Raw genomic sequence first — 20,363 nt, forward strand, 5'->3', positions numbered from 1 at the left:
TGTGTCCGTTGCTATGGTTACCCTTAGCGCAAACTTAGCTAGCTTGGTTAGCACTGCCAGCTTAATAACGCTACGTTAGTTGTCCGCTGCGACTATTGCTTTTCACGGTAGTTAGACCAAATGAACCGCGGCGAGTTACCGAAGGAGTTCAGACCTCTCAGTCACGCAGGTGAGCTGTTAACACCTTGTGTGTGTCTCTTCCCCTGCTCTCTAACTGTGGGCTAACGTCACAGTTAGCATCTGTCTCACTGTGACGTCTCCACCTGATTACAGTAAGACAAGATCAGACACACCTGCATTAGTCCCGCAGTGTACAGCAGCAAAGGGCATAGTGCAACAAACAAGATGCAGCAGCTAACACAGTAAAGAAGAGCTGAACAAAGTGTAACAAAATATGAACCATTTAAATAGAAGGAAGTATAAAATAGGAGCAGTATATACAGTGTTGACAATAAACAGACTATTAACAAAATGACACAATGGAAAATGATAATGCACAGTGAGAATGAATGAATGAATGAAATTCCACCTGGAAATATCAGGTTATTGTCAGTTTATTTGGTGTGTAAGTGGTCTACTGGAAGCAGTGCTAGTTGTGGTCTATTGGAAGCAGTGCTGGTTGTGGTCTACTGGAAGCAGTGCTAGTTGTGGTCTATTGGAAGCAGTGCTGGTTGTGGTCTACTGGGAGCAGTGCTAGTTGTGGTCTACTGGGAGCAGTGCTAGTTGTGGTCTACTGGGAGCAGTGCTGGTTGTGGTCTACTGGAAGCAGTGCTGGTTGTGGTCTACTGGGAGCAGTGCTGGTTGTGGTCTACTAGAAGCAGTGCTAGTTGTGGTCTACTGGGAGCAGTGCTGGTTGTGGTCTACTAGAAGCAGTGCTAGTTGTGGTCTACTGGGAGCAGTGCTGGTTGTGGTCTACTGGGAGCAGTGCTAGTTGTGGTCTATTGGAAGCAGTGCTGGTTGTGGTCTACTGGGAGCAGTGCTGGTGGTGGTCTACTGGGAGCAGTGCTGGTTGTGGTCTACTGGAAGCAGTGCTGGTTGTGGTCTACTGGAAGCAGTGCTAGTTGTGGTCTATTGGAAGCAGTGCTGGTTGTGGTCTACTGGGAGCAGTGCTGGTTGTGGTCTACTGGAAGCAGTGCTGGTTGTGGTCTACTGGAAGCAGTGCTAGTTGTGGTCTACTGGAAGCAGTGCTAGTTGTGGTCTATTGGAAGCAGTGCTGGTTGTGGTCTACTGGGAGCAGTGCTAGTTGTGGTCTACTGGGAGCAGTGCTAGTTGTGGTCTACTGGGAGCAGTGCTGGTTGTGGTCTACTGGAAGCAGTGCTGGTTGTGGTCTACTGGGAGCAGTGCTGGTTGTGGTCTACTAGAAGCAGTGCTAGTTGTGGTCTACTGGGAGCAGTGCTGGTTGTGGTCTACTAGAAGCAGTGCTAGTTGTGGTCTACTGGGAGCAGTGCTGGTTGTGGTCTACTGGGAGCAGTGCTAGTTGTGGTCTATTGGAAGCAGTGCTGGTTGTGGTCTACTGGGAGCAGTGCTGGTGGTGGTCTACTGGGAGCAGTGCTGGTTGTGGTCTACTGGAAGCAGTGCTGGTTGTGGTCTACTGGAAGCAGTGCTAGTTGTGGTCTACTGGAAGCAGTGCTGGTTGTGGTCTACTGGGAGCAGTGCTGGTTGTGGTCTACTGGAAGCAGTGCTGGTTGTGGTCTACTGGAAGCAGTGCTAGTTGTGGTCTACTGGAAGCAGTGCTAGTTGTGGTCTATTGGAAGCAGTGCTGGTTGTGGTCTACTGGGAGCAGTGCTGGTTGTGGTCTACTAGAAGCAGTGCTAGTTGTGGTCTACTGGGAGCAGTGCTGGTTGTGGTCTACTGGAAGCAGTGCTGGTTGTGGTCTACTGGAAGCAGTGCTGGTTGTGGTCTACTGGAAGCAGTGCTGGTTGTGGTCTATTGGAAGCAGTGCTGGTTGTGGTCTACTGGGAGCAGTGCTAGTTGTGGTCTACTGGGAGCAGTGCTAGTTGTGGTCTACTGGGAGCAGTGCTGGTTGTGGTCTACTAGAAGCAGTGCTAGTTGTGGTCTACTGGAAGCAGTGCTGGTTGTGGTCTACTGGGAGCAGTGCTGGTTGTGGAGTCTGACAGCTGCAGGAAGGAAGGACCTGCGATAGTGCTCCTTCACACACTTTGAGTGGAGCAGCCTGTCGCTGAAGGAGCTCTCCAGTGCTGAGATGGTGTCCTACATGGGGTGGGAGTCATTCTCCATAATGGATGACAGCTTAGCCATCATCCTCCTCTCTCCCACCACCTCCACTGTGTCCAGGGGGCATCCCAGGACAGAGCTGGCCTTCCTGATCACTCTGTATGAATCCTATACTCTACTCTACTGCGTGTATGAAACTTCACCTCTTTTGATGCAGTGCTGGAAGAGGTACTCAGACCCTTTTACTTTACCCTTTACTAAAAGTAGCAATACCACAGTGTAGACATACTCTGTGACAAGTAACGTTAAATTAAAAACCTTGCCTTCAAAAGTTAGCTACTCAAGTAAAAGTAGGCCTACAACACTATTAGCATTAATATATAGGTTACTTAATGTGTAGGCTACATCACTTTAAAGCTGCAGCTGATAAAGGTGGCATCAATGTATTTCTTGATTATATTTTGTTTTCATTATTCGTAATCGGCAAAGTAACTATGACATCAGATTTAATGCCAAAAAGAGTAATGTCATGATAGTCAGAAGTAGAGAAGATAAGAAATGAGTTCTTGCTGTGTTTTAACTTGTGCGATATTCCTCTCATGACATGCAAGGAAATTAAATACCTTGGCCATCTTCTCACTGATGGTTGGAATGATGACAGAAATATCTATCGACAGAGCTCTAAACTATAATGCTCAGGCAAATATGTTGCTTCGTAAGTTCAGTATGTGTTCTGTAAATGTAAAATGTTCATTATTTAGAGCTTTTTGCACACCTTTGTATACTGTACAGCTTATCTTTGGTGTATAGGGCTCATAGTGGCTTACAATGATGCCGTGAGGTTGCTGCTTCAGGTTCCCATATGGCATCGTGCCAGTAAATTGTTTGTGTCCTCTGTTATTCCTACATGTGAGGTACTTTTAAGACATTTGATGTATAATTTCACTTGTCGCTTGGATGAGTCAGAGAACAGCATTAACCAGCCTGAGCAAGAGCTGTATACTCGGTACTCATCCAGGCTCAGAAAACACTGGCGAGATAGCCTACATATGAATGTGTTGTGTCTTTTTAATTGAATGAATTGCTGTGGTTTTATCTCGTATGTTTGTTTGTTTTTTCTTTTCTTTTATTGCTATGGACCCTGGTGTGTCTGAATTATAGTTTGAATTGAATAACTAGTAACGTCTTCTAATGAATGTAGCATTAGCGGAGTAAACAAGCAGGCTATATGGTATTTCCCACTGACATTTAGTGGAGTAGAAGTATAAACTATAGCATACATCGAAATACTTAAGTATACAGTACTTGTTGCATTCCATCACTGCTTTTATAGAGTTACAGTGAAAAGCAAAGAGTACGTAGATCTGATGCCTTGAATGGGAGGAAGAAACACACAAGACCTTAGCCAGAAAACAGGTCAGCATCTTTGGGTTTTGATAGATTCATTTGCAAAGACGTATCAAAGTGCTGCAGCAAATTCTTTCCTTCCTTTCTTTCAAGCGCCAAGGGCATGGCTTGCCTCCGGCAAAGCAAAGCGCTTCTCTGAAAATCTGTATTGAGTCTGTGACGGAATACATGGAGGAGGCAAAGCAAAACACTTGCAAAAGCCAAGGATTAATCATTGTTGTTGTGGCCATGGAAACTACTGTATAATAGGACGATGTTGGATAAAGAGAATTTAAGAGAATTGCATAACCATGTCCGTGGTCCAAGGTAATCTCTTTGTCACTGCATGTTCTGTGTGTGTGTGTGTGTGTGTGTGTGTTTGTGTGTGTGTGTGTGTGAGCACTCATGTACTTTGCACACAATGAGGTGGAACCTCTTTTCACTTTTTAAAATGTTACACAACATGAATCATTATAATATGTGTGCAGAGATTACAGAGAGACTTTGAAGTATTGTAGCACTCAGTTTGACATACCGTTGCATTTGCATTATTCAACCACACACACAAACTGTTGCCATTTTATAGTCTATATCTTTCTCCTCTCCTCCAGAGAACAAGATGCTAAAAACATCAGAGGAGTTGCGCATCTTGGGTGATGACCAGTCCAAGATCTCTACTCTTAAAGGCGGGGATATCCAGGCTGCGGCCATTCACCCACGGGACCTCAATAAAGTAAACCTACTTCATCCATATACAGTATTTACCATTAGTTGGAAAATGATTTTCATTTTAAAGCAGAGGCCTGTACTACGAAGCAGGATTTAGGGTCAGCGAGGTAACTTCAGGGTTAACCCTGGGTTTTCAGTCCTACAACGGTGGTTCACTTCTTCCCCATGGTAACTCACGCTGAACGCCTAAGGTTATATTCGAGATCAACTCGTATAAAAGCACTGTGTACTGACCAATCAGAGCTTGGTACGAAGAATACGAAGAAGTCCTAATCCAGGCTAAAAACAACACAGTTTAAACCGACAAATGCAGAAATGACAGCTGGCTGTGGGTGCTTAGCACTTTGAATTATGTTTTTATATTTATTTTTTTTACTTGCTCTCAAGTTTGTTTCACATGGCCGGTGTCAGGGACGCAGCTGAAAGAAGGCTGAAATAGTCACACATGCCACAACCTTATCAAAGGCCATAATGAAGTGTAAACTATTAATCCTATTAATCAGACTTTTGAGGCCATTAAAGAATAAGTCTATTAATTTACGCATTCACACATTTTACATTTTTCGGGTATCCCGAATACCATTTTTTGGGCTTCGAAGCTTGGGTGAGAAATATTGTAAGCAATATCTGTCTGATAAAATTAATAATAATTAATGTTAAATATGAATAATGACTAATGTTCGGGGATTATTCCTTATTTCAAGGGCTAATTTGGGATTTATACATTATTATTTCATACTTATATATTTATAAAACAAAAAACAAAGCATTCAAATACTGATTTGAGGATCGATTATCATGGCAACGGTAGAAGCTTTGAAGCATTCGGGTCAGCCCTAATTATGTCTTTAACTTATTTATATTTGTCTAATATAGTTTGCTCTTGGCTTGTAAAATTTGCCTCTCTGCTGACAGGAGACTTGTCCATGTTTGTGATTGGTTATATGCTGAAAACACGCTCCTTTCATGTTCACACGCTCAGACCCAGATAGAGAAACCCTGGGTTGACTTACTGAGTTGATAACCACCATCGGTAGCGGGATCGCAGTTGTCAGGGTTAGTTAAGCCATAACGAGAAAATACCCTGACTATGTTGAACTTGCTTCATAGTACAGGTCTCAGATGTAACTGAGAATGTGATTGTGACTGCAGATTCATATACCGAAGCCACCCAAGGGCCGTCAAAAACCAGCACTTATGGCTTGTGTGCGTAAGACACATCCAGCTGATGAAGTTAGAGGTGCTGTGCGAGGGCCAATGGCTCATCCAGTGAATCTGGACCCTGACTCTCAACCTCTGGACTACACAGGTTAGTCGTATTCCTTTGCCCTCATGGGCAATAACATACTATACAGTAGCCTATTGAAATATTTCCTTCATCCATAAGGTTAAAATTATTGTTTTTTTTCTGTTCCTATACTTCTCTTTTCAGGATCAGAAGGGCTTCGGTTTGATGACCAAGGGATGGTTCTTCCACACAGCATCCTGGGTAGTTTAGAGGATTTCAGAAGTTTTCTGGAGGCTAAAGGGGAGACAGCGGTAAATTCAGAAAACAATAAAGGGGAACATGTGACAGAAATTCATTTCTTTATATACAGCTTTTCAAATCTGTCAACCAAAAGCAGCCCACGTTCTGTCAACTAACAAATGCAATAGAAATACGTTGACTGCACTGCGTTAGTCATCCCCGCTTCCTTCTGTCCTCCCTCCACCATCCAGTTGGTACAGCGAATACCAACGTTAAGGAGACCTGCTCCATCTGAGGCTGTGGAGGATGCGCGTGGGATCCCTTCAGGCCACAAAAACATTCAGAGTAATGCCCTGCAGCATTGGCATACGCATATGACGCAGCGCAGATGTCAGCAGGACCTCTTATCTGGTGAGCTGGTTAGAAAATACAGCAACCTGCAACAGTAAGACATATCATCATTACAGCCTTAACCTGTTTACAACTGCAGGGACATGAGAGAAGCCACAATAAACTCACTTGTGCATTTTTATTAACATTAATAATAAATCAGTACAACAACAGGCAATATATTATTAAAGAAAACATACTTTAACCTGAATCAGGAGGAGTTTATGAATTAACCAGTCTTATACATGCGTAATCTCAAATGAGGTTTCTTGTTTTAAGCTAAAGAGCAAGATATTTGCTAATTTACTGCAACTTTTTGATTTCCAAAGTATGCATTAACTTCTTATCTCTGTCTATTCGTCTCTCTATTCACTTGCTGCTCTTTTCAACTCTTTCAAGACTTGCTCGACAGGCCAGTGGAAAACTTACTGATGAACCAAGCTCACAGTTTCAGAGAAACTCAGGAGCAGAGGGAGTTTCTAAACCAAGTCATGCCACTCATCCACTCTGGATATGTATGACAAACATTTGCTTTCTCTGGTCATCTGTCAGAATCACATCCCACATTTTCTTTGTAGCTTCTTCATTTATGCATGTCTTTGTCTATGTCATAGGGTTACCGTGTGGGCAGTGAGTTTTGGAGTCTCCCCCCGCGTTATGGAGATGAAATGAGTGGCATCTCAGCCACTCTGACTCAGACGGAGCGGGGCAAACGGGAGCCTGTCACACACGTAGGACAACCGAGAAGCATACGCCGGGAAACAGGTACACACAGACACCTACGCTGTGTCCCAATTTTCCCCCCTCAGCCTTCTTCTCGAAACTGTTTCTTCAGATCGTGCATTCACCTGAAACCGTAGACTGTATATAAGAAGTGAACGTAGTCACTGTGACTTAACCCATTGGTTTGTGGACTACAGTTTTGAAACGTCGAGTTTGGCTTTTTGTCCGTCGCCATCTTGCTTTTTTTGCAGCCAGAAGTGACACGAGAGGGTGGAGCTAAGCACAACCGAACGCTGGATGAAGCATTTTTAGGCGTCCAAAAAGTTTACAATTAACTTTCATGAACTGAAAACACACTGTGAAAGGGTTAAAGTTGTAAGACAAAAACACAGACAACTCCCAGACCTGGAAAACGCTGTGGTAGTGACCCCCCTCCGATGAGACATTTTTGATAACCACACTTGGCATTAAGGGCAATCCCGAAACATCTTCAAATAAGCTCACGAAAGACTAAAAACAAAACAAAACAAAAGACGAAGAAGAGCTTCTTTTTGGGGGACTACCGTAAACTGAGAGTAACTATATTCTCTCTGTGTGAAATGTTTCATCCTCTAGGAATAATTTGTGCTGAGACTATGCGTCGAGCCTCTCGGACTTGGGACCAGAGCGCATACCTGCAGCACCGGCGCCAGAACCTCAAAGAGGTTCTACAGGACATGGACATCAGAAAGCCGGTAGCACAACATACAAACTATAACACGGAATGCTGCTTTGGCTCTGTAGTACTTAAAATGAATACAATTGGTCCTTGCAATAGGCCCCTTTTCCTTCTGATGAGCTGTTTTAAACTCATAACATTTCCTAATGAGTTGGAAAAATATGACAAAGTTGAAAAAGTCAAAGGTTTTTAACCAATGAATAGGCCGAGCCAATTGCAGATACATCAGTATCAGCATATATGTTGGCCAATAAGTACCGCCATTGGATCTGTAATGTATGATGCCTCCAGCGTACCTTCTGGAGTAGTTATCTAATCCAGGGGTTTTCAAAGTTTGCCACTGTGGGCCCCCATATCACACAAAATCAAGACAACTGCTCTACTCCCCACCTTTATTTTAGCCTATATTTGTTTACATTTTTGTGTAATTGACACCATTAAAAGTCTGCCGAATTAGCTATTAGCAGTTCCTGTTTGCAGTGTGCCCATGTCTGTACAGACAACTATCACTGAATTACATTGATACTGAAGAACATTTAAAAACGTAATGATTCTCAGGCAAGTTCTGGAGCTATAAAGAGTGTCTTTTTTTTCTATGATTACTAAGCAAATTTATGGATATAAGGAGTGTAATTTTTGATGCAAATTGCAGCAATTGGATAGCAAGGGTTTTTAGTTGCCTCCATGGGCAAGCCACTGCTGCAGCTCCAACTACTGACTGTGTTGGTGAGCAAGCCAAATCCGTGGTCCAAACTACAACAACTAACTTCCCTTGTTTGTTTGCACCGAGCACCTTCTTGCATCTTTTGTTTAACACAAATACATTTATTATTGGACCACTCGTTGTCCAACCACACAGCCCTCTGAAGCCGCTCACACCCACAGGACACTCTGTCTCTAGCTTGCTGGACAGTCTGTGTCTTCAACAACAGCCCGTGATTATCCAGCCTTGGGCACACTGTTCTGGGTTTTCTGTACAAGGAACAAACTACAGGACATGGCAAAGGCAGACAAGCACAGGCACATGTACATGCACGGTCACACAAATCCACATATGCAGGCAGGCACACGGGCATAAACACACACGCACAACAGTTCACACACTGTTGTGCCAATATGTGATGATATATTTATTACCTGTAAATGTACATTCAGTACACACATGCATAATGAGATTAATGAGGGAATGGAGCCCTTCCATAAACATTCATGTTCACATAACGTTCAGTTATGAAATCAGTAACAGAGCCCAAGAAAAGGGACTGAACTTTCCTTACTGTTCTCTCTGCAGTACAGTGACAATGAATCAGCAGGGGCGGGAGGTTCTGGGGTAAACACTCTGCACAGCCAGTTCTCATTCAAACCTATTAACACCCTAAGTAACAGGTGCTGATTATGAGAAGGTTTATTCAAATTAATGTTTTAATTCTGGTTGAACTTAGTATCCTCCTCCCCCTTTATCTCGCTCTCTCTTACACACACACTTATACCTGTGATATAAGAGAAAATGGTAGCAGTGTGTTCTGTCGTGCTGGTGGCTAATGCGATGCCGAGGTGATTTGGGGTCTGAAGTACCTCCTGACAAACACACAGACAGTAACAGATGTCCTTGGCTTTGTTACATACGTGTAAAAGGGAGAGAGAGAGAAGTTATTGAGCGAGAAAACAAGAGAGAGGGAGATAAGTAGTAGGGAAGAAAGGAGAGAAAGGGCTGGAAGAGAATTAAGCCTCCGGTGTTACTTAAAAATGCGTAAAAGCTTGAACCTCAAGGGGAGGTGGGAGAACAATAGATTGCATTTGCATTGTTTGTTTCACTCTGCCTATAATGTGGTGGTAGAGCTAAGTTCATGGTAACATTCAGATGTGTCATATTGTCAGGGGAGGGGAGGTAAAGCAATTACAGTACAGTTTGAAGCAAATATGAATGTAAAGTTTCACTAAAACAGTTGAGTCGGAAGAAGTTGAAGGACAGCGTATTGTATGTGCCCAATGATAAGTTTCAATTTAGCCATTGAAAACTGGACAGCGTGTTCCACAACACCTCGTCCTGTTATATTTGGGGTTTCATCAAACACCTCATTTTGTCCTCTCTGGCTGCACTTTCTGGATGTGAGTGAACAGGACATTCGTATCTTGTTGAAACAGAATGTTGCACAGACATCCAAAGCTGACCACTTCCCTCACAACTACTGCTCTGTGTCACTTTGATTATAGGAGATCAACAGACTGGAGGTTATTGGCTCTGGCAAGCCATTCACTTTTGTCACAGTGTGTCGTGATCCCTTACTGGAGAAGGAGGAAGAGGAGACAGAGCACAAGATGAAGAAGGAAAACCCGTAAGCTGTGCTTTACTGATTTATTTACATATTTGCCATGCAAGTCCAACTTTTTCCAACTGGTGTATCCACAAGCCATTACAGTTTTTCTCATTTGCTTTGGCTCAATTGTTGCATGACAATATTTTATTATATAATTTTCAAAACAATAAGTTCGAATCTCTAAATAATTAGTTTGTTGTTCACAACAGATTTGAATTTCTCATTCATTCAAGCAAATTGCACATGTTTTGGCAAGTGCGAAAGAGTAAATACAATAACCACTTGCATATATCTTGCTGATTAAAACTGATGAGTTGATTCTCAGTGAAGTTGTCATCCTCTTCACGACTTCTAAATATTCTTTCATCGTTTGAGCCGTTACATGCAAAATGTTCCATTCATGTCTATGTATATTCCATAGATGTCTATGGTGAGGAGGTACAATTTGTTGTTTTTGAACTGAACTACTGCAGGTTTTTTTCATTTTTGCAGGGTTGTGGTTGTTTTTTTTGGCATTAATGTCATTTTGTGGCAAAATTTCTGTTCACTGTATATGACTTTACATGAAAGATCAAAAGTGAATTTTCCGTTTACAATACATGTAACACATTTCTACATGAACATACAGTATTTACTGTATACATTCAAATATGCATCTCCGGTTTCTGTGTAGCTACTACAGTATTGACTTTTCCCATTAAACTTTGACCTACTGTTGAAATTGGAATCTGAAAAAGCAAAAACTGACATTATTGTATAGTAGGCCTACAGTAGGCAGCCAGTGTCAACAAAAAAGTAGAACAAAACAGAAATGTGTTTACTGTATAACAAACATTTCCGGGGTTTGACTGCCATGGTGAAAAAAACACCAGCACATTTTGACCAGTCAGCTCACACAATGACAAAACAACTTTTCATTTTGGTGGCCTTGGACAATTTACTGACACAATAACAAGCTTTTGAAGTATGAATGACATTTTTGAAAGGTATAAATATGTCATTCCATACGTGATGGAAATAATGGAAACCAGGCATAAACTCCTCTCCTACTCTTATAAGCAACCTAGATATTTATAATACAGAAGAAAAATCATATGGATATATTTTCCAATAATGGCGGACTCAGTTGTCCACCAAGTGTTGAAGTTAAATGTCCCAATATGTAATACAAACTTATGTCAGGATAATTGTCTCTGTTTACCACTGGTCTTCACACCGTGTCGCCCGTTTGAGGGCAGCTTCCTGGTGCTAACCTTAAAAATGTCAAGTTGGACAAGAAACACTTGAATGCATCATGGCATCTAATGGTTCTCCTTTAGGGAGGTGGATGAGGCCCAGTCTGGTTTCCAGCTCATGGGCTGTGTCCTTTGAAGGTTCCGACCCCCGAACCAGGACACAGCTTATGACTAACTGTCTCATTCACTAATAGTCTAACTCATGGACTGAGTGGTACTACTACTGTCTCATTGTCTTCCACAGTGATCCACTGGCACAGTATGATGATGTTCGGTCAGATGCTCTGCTCATTCCTGCCTTGAGGTTCTGTGGTCAGCTTGCTAGCTGGACTGGAAACTCTACCACTGACCAGGTACAGAACGGCCTTTACACAGAGTAGGTTGGTCTGTGTGTATGAATTTCAAACCCCGACTTAGGTAAGTTCTCAAATGTTATTACGTACCTAGTGGGAAACCTCCGGGTCTGAAAAGTGAAGCCAATGTAGAAGTGCCTTAAACTGGCATTCTTTCTAATAGCCAGCAGGGGGCGACTCCTCTGGTTGCAAAAAGAAGTCTGATTGTATAGAAGTTCATGAGAAAATGACCCTACTTCTCACTTGATTTATTACCTCAGTAAACATTGTAAACATGAGTTTATGGTCTCAATCGCTAGTTTCAAGTCTTCTTCAACACAGCATGATGTTCATTTAGTAAATTATGATCCCATTTAGAGTCAAATAGACCATAAAGCAGGGGATGCTTTAGGGCGTTGCTACCTTGTGTTTGACAGGTCGTTGCCAGGGCGTTGTCCGGTCTGGTTGTTGTCGTCTTTTTAGTCTTAAAACTTTAACCCTTTCACGTAAGTTTTCAATTCATGAAAGTTGATTATAACCTTTTTGGTCACCTAAAAATGTCTTATTCAGCATTCGGTTGTACTTGGCTCCACCCTCTCGTGTCACTTCTGGTTGCAAAAGACCAAGATGGTGACGGCAAAAAACAACAACATGGCGACAACCAAAATGTCGAACACAAAAATGCTGAACTGTAGTCCACAAACCAATGGGTGATGTCAAAGTGACTAGGTCCACTTGTTATATACAGTCTAAAGACTTACCTCAGAGAAAACCAGGCTTTGTTGATCAGGAGTACAGCAAAGAAGAAACAACTGGAATTAATTTGAGTATGAAAACATTTTTCTATAAACAAAAATTGTAACTGAGAGCAGCAGAGTGGGGAGTATAACATGACTCTGCTGTTGTACTGAGGACATTAGTGCTGTAGAAATGGACATTATACTAAATTCACCATGTGAGCAGTTGTAGTGGGCTACTACTAGTAGGCTACAGGTCATTTCTACCCCCTCACTGTTTCCACCTTATTAGAGACTGGCCTTTATTTGTTCGTACTGGCTGTTATTTCAGACTCTGACATAATTTGAATACACCTTCTCACTTCTCACTGATCAGGGAGAAGTAGGAATCAGTGCCAGACTAATCTTTGAGGCCCTGACTGGTGAAATAGCCTCATCCCACCTGGAGCTGCAAAATGAGGGCAGCACGGCCGTCTTCTACAGCTGGCAGCAGTTTCCCATGCCACGCGCCTTTCCTAACCTGCAATCACGAACAAAGAGTCTGCACTTCTATTTCAACTCCTCCTCTGGTAAACACAAACACGACCAGAACACCTGCCGTCTAACCCTCACCCTACGTCCCACGCTGTTTGTCCCCGTGTCAGCCCATCACGCTGTGTCTTTCAACCAGCACTCAACGCGCCTTCCTGTTTTCAATTTTTGCTTCCCCTCCCATCCAGGCGTGATCCGTCCAGGTGACACCCAGCGTGTCGAGTTCATATTCAAGTCAGAGGTGCCAGGCATCAAATCTGAACTATGGCGGCTCAACACCCACCCTGTGCTGCTGCGAGGAGCCTCCATGCAGGTCACACTGAGGGGAGTGGCTCTGTACCAGGACAAAACCGCAGACCAGAGGCTTTTCATAGAGGTGGTGTACAATTAAACTGTGTGTCTGAAAGTGAGACAGAAAAAACGCATGGACAGATAGCACTAAGGTTTTCCTTTTTTGTCTGTTTCTGTTGTGTGTGCACGAGTAGACAAAGCTGGACAAGGTAGTGCAGGTAAAAATGTGTCGGTCGATTGTGTATGAGGTGCTGCGGGGGGTCCACACCCCAGAGAGGCCCAGCTCTCCTGCAGAACTCCACGTCACTGAAGAGCAAGAGTTTTTAAGCAAAAACCCCAAGGTAATTTCTTTAAAGCATCCCACACGTTTCTTAGCGATCAGTGGAGTTTATTTTTTGTACTGACCCTCCTTACGACTTCAATGTTACAGAGAATAATCCTATAAAACTTTTATTTTTGCTTCATATATAGTTTGAGACACATTGTTCATCATACATCATCATTATGGCCCAATTTCATGTAACACTGATGTATCAGAACTGTTCTTTGTACAGAGTGTTTTTGTTCAGTCTGAGTCTTAGTCACACCACCTCATACAGTGTGACATGATGACGAGTTAATGGGCCCATTCATAGTGTTGTTCTTTTTGACATTTCACTGGCTCTAGGCAAGGGTGTGATCAGCCCATAATAACTGCCCCTTCCCAAGCTGGAATTTATGTTTGTCCCCATTCTATTTTTACTCCACAATTATATTATTGCCATCATAATTCATGGTATACCATTAAGTAATAATAGATAATAACTGCTAACATCTTAACCCAGTCAATGTGATCTCCACACTGTACAAAAGACGTTATGTTGTTGCCATTGCAGCGTAATAGGAACCTGGCTTTCACTGGGTTAATTGGGAGGCTGATTAGTTTGGTTTAGTGAATATAGAGCGTGCCTCTCTGAAAGGTCTCTTCAGATATAATAGACAATAGTAATAGACATGGGAAGAGTGAAATATTATCTCTTATTATTTGCCGTCTAATTGGGATAAATGAAGGGCTTTTCCTTTAAAAGTCACATCTGTCATTACCAAATATTAGAATGATTGCAGCTCTCTTAACTTTTCACGTGGTGACATTTTATCACCACAAAGGGTGGCACACATATTCCTTCTCTTCCCCTGAGGAGTGATGACATGCATAATAGTTGTTAGAGGAGGATAACTATCAGTGACGATTATCACCCTGTAGCGTGACAGTAAGTTCTCTTCTCAGGAGTCTTGTGGTCACATGTTTAAATCACTGCTCCATACATTGTTTTAGTTGCGGTACCTTCATCAGCCATTAGAGGACCTAAAGAGACTGTGGCTGGAAGTGCATCCGGAACGCACCTGGGACCTCTCTGTTGATACGCTCCGACAGGTAGAGACATTATGTGATGTTATGGTGCACGATAACACTCGGTTAGTGCGAGGAAAGTACATGTAGCAGTACAAGTAGCGGGGTTGGTCCAAGGTTATAGTCTCAAGGGCCTCTTTGAATGCACTGTGCACCCCTTCTGTAAAATGTTTAGTAAATGATAGGGCTGTCAATCGATTAAAATATTGAATTGCATGAATTAATTTAATCACAAATTAATTGCACATTTTTTATCTGTTCAATATGTACCTTAAAGGGAGATTTGTCAAGTAATACTCTTATCAACATGAGAGTGGGCAAAACATGCTGCTTTATGCAAATGTATGTAAATATTTATTATTGAAAATCAATTAACAACACAAAACAATGACAAATATTGTCCAGAAACCCTCACAGGTACTGCATTTAGCATAAACAGGCCCAATATGCCAAGCAGCTGTCAGTGTGTCAGTGTGCTGACTTGACTATGACTTGCCCAAAACTGCAAGTGATTATCATAAAGTGGGCATGTCTGTAAAGGGGAGACTCGTGGGTACCCATAGAACCCATTTTCATTCACATATCTTGAGGTCAGAGGTCAGGGGGCCCCTTTGAAAATGGCCATGCCAGTTTTTCCTTGCCAAAATTTAGCGTAAGTTTGGAGAGTTATTCAGCCTCTTTCGCAACAAGCTAGTATGACATGGTTGGTACCAATGGATTCCTTGGGTTTTCTAGTTTCATATGATACCATTATCTTCACTCTAGCTTTAAAACTGAGCCCGCTACAACCTAAAAACCGCAAGTTGCGTTAATGCGTTAAAGAAATTAGTGGCGTTAAAACAAATTGGTGTTAACATGTTATTATCATGTTAACTTTGACAGCCCTAGTAAATGATGATGCATCAAAAACATAACATAACATATGTGTCTATTCAATTGTTCTCTATTTAAGGTTGTGCGGTCTCTGCCCGAGCAAGAGTCAGCTCAGGAAAACAGCCTGGCCCAGCTCAACTCCCTGCTTCTGCAGCTTTCTGAACCATCTCCACTGAAACACCACCAGCTAACAGCAGCAGCTGTAGGGTGAGGCATAAACACACATGAGTCATGTACTGCAGCATCTTGGCTCTGTCATATACACACCCACGATCCACACCTGCAAACTCGGTGTAGTAAGCCTACAGGTTACATTGGTGTGTGGCGCCCCCTGCAGGCAGCAGCTGTGGAGGAAACTGCTTGACACCATGACTGATGAGGCCATGTGGCTCCGAAACCTGCTGGGCCTTCCAGACACATTGTTCGATAAAAAGGAGGAATCACCAATCTCTGATGCTGGTGAGACTCACAGGCTTTCAGTCAGACATAGATTGGTGAAAATTCATGCTGCTCATACATGCTGTGTTATTAAACCGCAGATGTGGCCGATGACAAAGGTGAGAAGAGTGAGAAAAAGGGGGAAACAGCAGCTAAAGAGGAGAGGAATGAGGCGAAGCCCAGAATTAAAGATGACAGCAAAGGGGAGTCCAAGTCAGCAGCAACTGAAAAATCAGTGGAGGTGAGGGGAGAAAAGGTTCATGTGTTTGTGTAGCTCACTCGTTACTATAAAATGTTTTGCCACTGAGTGGCAGCAGATTCAAAGGTGTTTTAATTATGAGCATGAATGAAAGTACCGCGACACATCACTTTGGCGGACTTTCAGCTGATCCAACCACCTTCACTTTCATCATTCATTCCTCTGCCATTCAACATAACATTTCTTGTTACTACCGTAGACTGTATATAAAGATGGACGATGCGTCTCTACTCCCTCCCACTTTACAGAAGTGAAGCCAAATATCTGACCTCTGACCTCAAGATATGTGAATGAAAATGGGTTCTATGGGTACCCACGAGTCTCCCCTTTACAGACATGCCCACTTTATGATAATCACATGCAGTTTGGGGCAAGTCAGTCAAGTCAGCACACTGACACACTGACAGCTGTTGATGCCTGTTGGGCTGCAGTTTGCCATGTTATGATTTGAGCATATTTTTTATGCTAAATGCAGTACCTGTGAGGGTGTCTGGACTATAGTTGTCATTGTTTTGTGTTGTTAATTGATTTTCAATAATAAATATGTACATACATTTGCATAAAGCAGCATATTTGCCCACTCCCGTGTTGATAAGAGTAGTTAAATACTTGACAAATCTCCCTTTAAGGTACATTTTGAACAGATAAAAAAATTGATTAATTTGCCTTTAATCGCAATTAACTATGGACAATCATGCGATTAATCACGATTAAATATTTGAATCGATTGACAGCCCTAATTCTCTGACTTTTAATTTGTCCCATGTCCCATCCGCTAACATGGAGGAGGCGGGCTTTATGACCTACACTGCAGCCAGCCACCAGGGGGCGATCCAGGTGTTTTGGCTTCACTTTTGGAGAGCTGTCATGTCGTCCCTCTTTATATACAGTCTATGGTTACTACTGACTGCCTCCACACAACCTGGCCACCTACTGCCTGGCTCTCAGTAATGTATATACCTACAATATTATGTTGTGTTGGCTAGTTTTCTGCTGGGTTCTTTTCTCCATAACACTTATTGGTTGGTTTAATTTATAAGAGGAGCACCTGTGTAACCATTTGTTTAATAATACATTTTAGTGTTCTTGACTAATTTTAGCTTCTGTATATATGCACATTTGTTGGCACGTGTGTGTTCCGTTGTGTATGTGTGCTAACCATCTGATATGCAGTGGTTAACCAGCCATTCCACATTCAGTCTTCCCACTAAATGCAGGAAGCTAATGTTCTCCATCCAGTGTTTTGTCCCCCAGAGAAGTCATTATAGTAGCTTAGCCATAGAATACGGTCGTGGCCATTCATGCTCTTGCAGCGTGACTGGTTGGGTGAGATAACGAGCAAAACATTTCACTTAGTTCCCGTATTTGTTAAAGCAGATAATTATTTTCCTGCACCCATCCTCATTATACCCAGCCACTTTGCATCGTTCTATTCACAAATCTGAATTTCAGCAACTTGTCATCGTCACCACTGGGATTGAGAGCCTTAATGAGGATGCTGAGTGTGTTGTTCAAATATAGACTAGATGCTGCGTCCCGGTGGCTCAGTTGGCCGCCACATAAACAGCATTCTGGGTGTGAATCTACCCCGGGACCTGTTACATCATCTCTCTTTTAATGGTTTGTGTCTCCATTGTCAAGGAAAAGAAAAAAGTAACAATAAATTTGGAAATAGGCTAGAGACGCAGTATTGTTTTTATGCCTGTGTATTTTGCTGAATGATTTTGTCTGTGTTATGGTTGAGTCATGGGTAAGGTACAGCCTATTACTCATGGGGAACCATGGTAACAGGACATTGTGTGAAAGTGTGCACCTGCTCTCCAACTGTGCGCCCAGGGTGGGAATTAATAGCACCCAGACCAGTCCAAGCCATCTGTGGTGCAAGCACACACGCAGCTATACGTTACCTAAAAAAAACACATGACATTGAATATATAAAATATCATGAAATATGTGGGGGGCAGTTTTATCATGACGTAAGATGCATACAACCACGTACTCGACCCTAACTAACCCTAAGTAAGTTCTATCTGTCTTCTATCTGTCCGTCCTGTGTACAGGACAGCAAAAAAAAGGGGAAAAGAAGAGAGGAAATAGGGAAACGTACTAAGGAAAAGCAAGGGAAGGAATCGGCCTTGCTGACTGATATCCCTCCAGACACCGTCAGTCAACAACCTCCTGATAAGCAAATAGAGAGAGTAGAGTCGGAGGTGATGGACACTTACACAAGGCTCCTGCACAAAAAGGCAAGTCTTTTAATTATCTTAGTTTTTTTATTTTAAAGGGGCACTGACTCAGTCAGGAGGAACAGTTGTATAACACCTGCTTTGGCTCTGGAAGAGTTTTCTAAAGGTTGAAAAAAAATAACCCTGATGAACTCATCAAGGTCATCTCAGGTCAGGCTTGAGACTTAACATTTTTAAAAGAAATCTTTCTTTGTATTAATTCCCTTATTTATTTACTCTTCTCTTTAATTCTCCCTTTTATTTATGTAATTAGTATTAATTTTTATTAAATTAATTAATTAATTCATTTTAACATTTCTTTTATGAATGCATTTATTTTTGCATTTGCATTTGTTTTGCACACATGTTGAGTGAAAGTCCCCTCACTTGCATAATGAGGCAGAAACGCATAAAGAAATGCAAAAGGCAATGTGTAAATGAATGTACAGTATAAAGAAAAGAATACAAAAATAAATAGGTTTGGGGAAATAAATAAGGTGTAAAATGCAAAAGGGAAAATCGTGCAGAAATAAATAAATAAATACATAAATAAATTCATACATTTAAAAATAAATAATAAATAAATAAAAAATACATGCAAAAATAAATAAATTAATAAAAACAAAATACATGAATAAATAAAATCTAAAATAAAACAGAAGAGTAAATAAATAAGGGAATTAATATGAAGATCGATAAAGAAGCAAATTGAAACAGAAATATCAATTCATGTCACATTTTATCCATTAATTATTAGCTATATTTATTTTTGATATTATTTTTGCTTCATTTAATTACGTATTTATTTATTTATCAAATTATTTTTTTGTTTTTAGATTTTGGCAGGTTCTGTCCTCCATACTCGAGTACCCTTTAGGTTTCCCTATGTACATCCTATATGAATACATTCATCTATGTGTATCTTATCTGGCAGGTTTATGCTCTGATGGAAGACCTGGTGGACAACCTGTGTGACCTGATGGATGAGCTTAATGAGGGAGATGAACAGGACACACACACTATTAATTAACACGTGAGAGGCAGAAAGTATACAAACAAATGTAAAAAAAAAAACAAACAAAAAAACACATTCCCAAATGTCCTGTTTTTATACCTTCTTTTTGTTGTGAAATCAATAAACTTTTTTTATTCTTCTTGCACAGTGGATTGTGGAGTAATATTCATCCTTGTCTCATTCACACTGTCACACTCACCCATCAGTGGATGATAGTAGGTTAAACAGTACCGCTGACTCTGCAAACGACTCTGCCTCTGCCTCTCTCTCTTTTACGCTCACCGCTGTGATTGTGTATGCTGCATGCGTGCGTGGATGGGGCTGCCTGGGTGAGAGAGAGGGAGAGAGTGAGAGAGAGAGTGAGTGAGTGAGTGAGCCGTGTGCTGTGGCTGGCTTATCCTTGTCCTATGCGGATTTCACCACTGACTGCCTGCCCGAGCGGCTCGCATCACCCATAGGGTATAGGCCGGAGGTTTAGAGGCTGACTGTTCCCATTCAAGGAGAAAACACTCACTGTTAAGCTCCTCTCTCACGTTTTTAGCCGGATCTAGGAGCCTGTGGTCGGACTTGGTTGTACCGATCCCAGCGGAGGAGGATATATTACCGGGGACTCGGAGAGGAGATAGCAGGAGGAGAGGCGAGGATGCTCAGTGGACAAGGCGAGAGATGAGCAATGGGCAAGGTAAGCTGGCATGTTCAAATCACCGGCTTTAATTGTGACAATCACTATAAATTGGTGTATATATAACGTTAATCTACAATGTATTGAGCTCTGTAACAGACAACTCTAGTGGCCTTGCATAGGAATCTGTGCCACACATGGCAGCAGGGAATCCACCGCAAGTGTGTGTGTGTATGGATGTGTGTGTGTGTGTGGGGGTGGGTGGTGGTGGTGGTGGGGAGGTTGCACATAGACTGTAGTAATGCATAATGCAGAGCCACCATGAGCACTCCTCCTCCTCCTCCTCCTCTCCATCGTCACCTGAGATATACAGTATAGGCTATACACCTGCTGTCTCAGCACGCATGCGCATCCGTAAATGTGGACGATGGGGCCGGGTGACGTAGGGTCTCGGTTTTTAAGCGTGAGCATGTTGCTGGCGCATCACACCGCGGGGCCATGTCAGTTC

At 42.2% G+C, this 20,363-nt stretch overlaps 2 protein-coding genes across 4 annotated transcripts in view; both read left to right on the forward strand.

Annotated features, from left to right (window-relative positions):
• On the forward strand, positions 1–19,378 carry LOC119485596 (mycbp associated protein). Of its 2 annotated transcripts, XM_037765287.1 has the most exons (20): positions 16–169; positions 3,676–3,888; positions 4,173–4,294; positions 5,443–5,599; positions 5,723–5,829; positions 6,010–6,169; positions 6,548–6,663; positions 6,763–6,913; positions 7,487–7,605; positions 9,804–9,925; positions 11,387–11,495; positions 12,588–12,780; positions 12,931–13,118; positions 13,228–13,374; positions 14,349–14,447; positions 15,376–15,503; positions 15,634–15,755; positions 15,836–15,975; positions 18,054–18,239; positions 19,153–19,378. In XM_037765287.1, the coding sequence occupies exons 2-20, from the start codon at positions 3,873–3,875 to the stop codon at positions 19,246–19,248; spliced, it is 2,478 nt and encodes an 825-aa protein (XP_037621215.1). In that variant the 5' UTR covers positions 16–169; positions 3,676–3,872; the 3' UTR covers positions 19,249–19,378. The 2 variants fall into 2 exon arrangements, with proteins under 2 accessions (XP_037621214.1, XP_037621215.1); XM_037765286.1 differs by lacking the exon at positions 3,676–3,888 and having other exon boundaries at positions 1–169.
• Positions 19,254–20,363, forward strand: part of epn3b (epsin 3b) — a 20,179-nt gene continuing 19,069 nt past the window's right edge. Inside the window, exon 1 of one of the 2 annotated variants that reach the window (XM_037765288.1) lies at positions 19,254–19,915. The gene's annotated coding sequence lies outside the window, so the exon portion shown is untranslated. The remainder of the gene's footprint in view (positions 19,916–20,363) is intronic. The other variant, XM_037765289.1, reaches the window with a different exon arrangement.

This window comes from Sebastes umbrosus, chromosome 3 (genome assembly GCF_015220745.1).
Source record: "Sebastes umbrosus isolate fSebUmb1 chromosome 3, fSebUmb1.pri, whole genome shotgun sequence".
Taxonomy (NCBI): domain Eukaryota; kingdom Metazoa; phylum Chordata; class Actinopteri; order Perciformes; family Sebastidae; genus Sebastes; species Sebastes umbrosus.

Coding starts and splice junctions, on each gene's coding strand:
- LOC119485596 (XM_037765286.1), top strand. CDS start 121: ATGAACCGCGGCGAGTTACCGAAGGAGTTCAGACCTCTCAGTCACGCA. Junction 4,295..5,442: donor ACCCACGGGACCTCAATAAA/GTAAACCTACTT, acceptor TTGTGACTGCAG/ATTCATATACCGAAGCCACC. Junction 5,600..5,722: donor TCAACCTCTGGACTACACAG/GTTAGTCGTATT, acceptor TTCTCTTTTCAG/GATCAGAAGGGCTTCGGTTT.